Source organism: Pinus tabuliformis, chromosome 9 (assembly GCF_031772625.1).
Source record: "Pinus tabuliformis cultivar Carrire ecotype Pingquan chromosome 9, CPIR1, whole genome shotgun sequence".
NCBI lineage: Eukaryota > Viridiplantae > Streptophyta > Pinopsida > Pinales > Pinaceae > Pinus > Pinus tabuliformis.
Window position 1 is genome coordinate 1,109,102,890 of NC_142307.1, and position 3,442 is coordinate 1,109,106,331.

Genomic DNA, 3,442 nt, shown 5'->3' on the forward strand with positions numbered 1-3,442 from the left:
TATGTTTCTTCTTATTCCATATTTGATGGTTTACTAATATACATTGCGTTCACATAACCTTGGTAGGATAAAAACTAGAGATAGGTGTCCATTTGTGTTATCCTTAAATTATAATTCAAGTAACAGATGAGAGGAACTCTCCCTCGGGCATTCTCCAGGGTTTCTCATTATTTTCAAACTTTATCAATTTTATAGTGTTTGCCAATCTTTTTTATCTCTCTCTCATCACATTGTTTTATTCCTGTAAATGGTCCACTAACATTTACAGAGGCATAACGCAGAATTTTATTTAGTTCTTGTGTTCGCACGTCCATGACGACAGAGGGTACAAAAATCGTACGAACAAAAAGAAAACAAAGCTGCATAAGGCTATTACTGATAAAAATAGTAGATATACACGGCTTGCAGTTATTTTGTTGGGCTCAAATCTCAGAACACTTGCGAAACAACAACATCAAGGCGTGATTGTTGATCTTTATTGTAAAAATAACATCCAAAGTAATCCTTAATAGATATTTGAAAAATGGTTGTCGACTGTAAGGTTGATACTAGTTACAGAGCAAACTCCTTTTGTCTTGGGCTTGCACTCACAAGAATCATCTGCTCCAGAACTCGCGTACGCATCTCTTCCTCTTGGACGCCTATGAGTGGATTCCGCGGATTAGAAGGCAATCTTAGAGTGCAGGCCGATGCAGACCCCACTATGGGCTCCACTGGAAGATTCTCACAATTGCATACCTCAACCATATAGCAATCAGGATCATGGATGAAGAGCTGATCCACATAAATCCCTCCTTCCTCCACGATTCGTTTCACATATTTCATCTTCATTTCTTGCAACTTTCTCTCTACACCCTGCACATCATCGCACTGCGATTCCAAACACATGCGAAACTCAGTACAAAAATCTACAGAAATCAGCAGGAAAATGGGCCGATAATTACTAATTATTGATGCAGCTATTAATCTCTGCATAAAAAAGATAATATAGGTGAATAATGTACCTGAAATGAGATGTGATTGTCTCTTGGATCGATTTCAGTTTTCTTCGGTACATTCTCGGGGTTCGGAGATTGCAGCAAATGGATGCCTATTCCGTAATTAAACAACCTGCGAAAGTATAAACACAAAATTATAAACTACAAACATCTTGTTCCGCAGACGGAGAGCCAATGCGGTGTTCCCACTGTAAGTTTTGGAAGCGAAAGTATTTCACTGCGGCATTGCTCTGATTTAGGTATTTTTCATTTTCGAACAAATGCCTAAAATGTGAATGTAAATAGCAAAAACGAAATCAATCAACTTACCAGGCTCCATCAAATCCAAAGGAGCCAGGTCTTTTTACAGGAATAAAACCGAGGATGTCTTCGTAAAATCTAATGGACTCTTCTATGGATCCGCAGACGAGAGAAATATGATTCAATGACCTGAGAGAGAGGGGTCCTGATCCTGATCCTGATCCTGGTCCTCCCTTCTTAGTAGAGTTCATCATTCTCCTCGAACGTTAAATTTACAGTATCTGTATTCCCGCTTTCGCTCTTTTCAGAAAAAGAGAGAATAAATGATTCGAAATGCCAAAACTACCGGACCAAGAAGAAAACGCAGAGAGGGAAGTGGTGGAAATGAGAGGGATGAGAAGAGGCAAATAATGAATGTGATATGAGAAGCGGATATAAATAGGATTGCTCATGGTGCCATGAGCTGACCTCTCTATTCGCGTGAATGATGTGGGATGACAGCGTGTACCTCGTCACTGAATCTGAAGGCCGAATGAGATGGAACGTGGAATCTTATCAATCTCATTTCAAACTGAAACTTCGGGGGTGCAATCCACGCTGCAACAGCTCATTTCTTTAGATTTATTTATTATCATATTACTTTTATTCGTTGAGGATTAATTTTGGTGTCCAAAGCACATGGACCTTGTATTGCCGCTTGTATAAAATGGCATGAGGCGTAAACATATGCTTTGAAATCTTACAATCAAATCATTGCGCGTCAATCTCTCTGATTAAACCAATAAAATAAGATAAATAATAGTTTTTGAAAAAAATAAATGCCCATAAGCATATCGTTGATAAAATCAAAAGGAAGTTATTGAAAAGACAAAGTGAATCTTGCTCTTTTGTTGTTTGCGGATGATGATGTGGAAATTGGTGGGCCCATCACATACGAAGAGTTTATCCATGTGCTAGAATCATTAGCCAAGGACAAGTGCACAGGACCGGATGGCTGGACAATGGAGACATTTAAATACTTTATTGATGTCAAGGGCAACGTTCTACTAAATTTAGTTCAAGAATCACACCCAGAACAAAAGATATATGGTGTTGTAAATGTGGCTTTCATTATTCTCATTTCCCAGTCATTCCCAAGTCAGCCGACCTTTTGTCATGATTATCCGCCCATATTTTATGCAATATTAATTGCGACTTGCCACTTGTTTGAAGGAAAAACTCTCCGCCTTTATTTCTCCCGAAAAATGGACAAGACGTTGTGGCAACGCCTAACCAGCCATACATAGGGTATTTAATGCCTGGGGATATACACGCAGCTTAGCCCGATAACACGCGAAAGCCCAAAAATTATTTAATGTCGAAACTCCCCGCTCCGTGTGATCGCGTTAACCAGCGTGCATATCTCCGGGCATTAAATACCCTATGTATGGCTGGTTAGGCGTTGCCAGACGTTGTGGCCATAGGTTAGGAGAGTTTACACTCTATAGAAGTTCGAAGGAAGGAGACTATTATTTTAAAGTTGGTTCTCCATCAAGCTTACGAGTGTGGATTGGACTTTCTTTCGTATGATTAGAATCGGTATATATGTTGTGTTGTTGAATGGATCATGGTGTGTCTCCTTAGTTAGTTATGCGGTATTGATTAATGGTGTTCCCCAAAATTCTTTTGGGCATATCGGGGCTACGAGAGGGATGCTCTATATTATTTTTATTGTTTTTGTTGGTCATTGAATCGGTCTATATGTTGTGTTGTTGAATGGATCATGGTGTGTCTCATCAGTTAGTTATGCGCTATTGATTAATGGTGTTCTCCAAAATTCGTTCGGGCATATCGGAGCTACGAGAGGGATGCTCTATATTATTTTTATTGTTTTTTTTGGTCATTCATGCTTTCAGCATGAAGATAATGATGATAAAGATGGGGTAAATTTGTTGGATTATATCACAAAAAAATGTATTTGTTTAGCAATTTGTGTTGGTGTATGATGTTCTATTTTTTGACAGATTTTTTGGTACAATGTTTGTATTTCTTCCACATTATTTCTAAATTTATAGATGTTTCTAGATTATATATTAACAAATAGAAATCATTGTTCATCAATGCATCTCACTAACTCGCTAAAATAGCACAGATTGCAAACATCTTTTATGTTCGTACCTCTCCTATAGATGCGAGATTCAAATATCCTGGGTTCAATTTGAAAC

The 3,442-nt window shown here is 38.3% G+C and overlaps 1 protein-coding gene across 1 annotated transcript; it reads right to left on the minus strand.

Moving 5' to 3' along the window:
• Positions 1 to 552: 552 nt before the first annotated feature.
• Positions 553 to 1,492, minus strand: LOC149152539 (glyoxylase I 4-like). The gene is made up of 3 exons (XM_089439860.1): positions 1,308 to 1,492; positions 1,005 to 1,110; positions 553 to 870 (listed from the first exon to the last, which is right to left on the minus strand). Exons 1-3 carry the CDS (start codon positions 1,490 to 1,492, stop codon positions 553 to 555), a joined length of 609 nt encoding a protein of 202 aa, XP_089295986.1.
• Positions 1,493 to 3,442: the final 1,950 nt, after the last annotated feature.

What these genes read in the sequence shown, in the direction of transcription:
- LOC149152539 (XM_089439860.1), bottom strand. Translation starts at nt 1,492, where the DNA reads ATGATGAACTCTACTAAGAAGGGAGGACCAGGATCAGGATCAGGATCA. An exon ending in TTTGGATTTGATGGAGCCTG is followed by an intron (nt 1,111 to 1,307) that starts GTAAGTTGATTG and finishes ATACTTTCGCAG; the next exon opens with GTTGTTTAATTACGGAATAG. An exon ending in ACAATCACATCTCATTTCAG is followed by an intron (nt 871 to 1,004) that starts GTACATTATTCA and finishes TTGGAATCGCAG; the next exon opens with TGCGATGATGTGCAGGGTGT.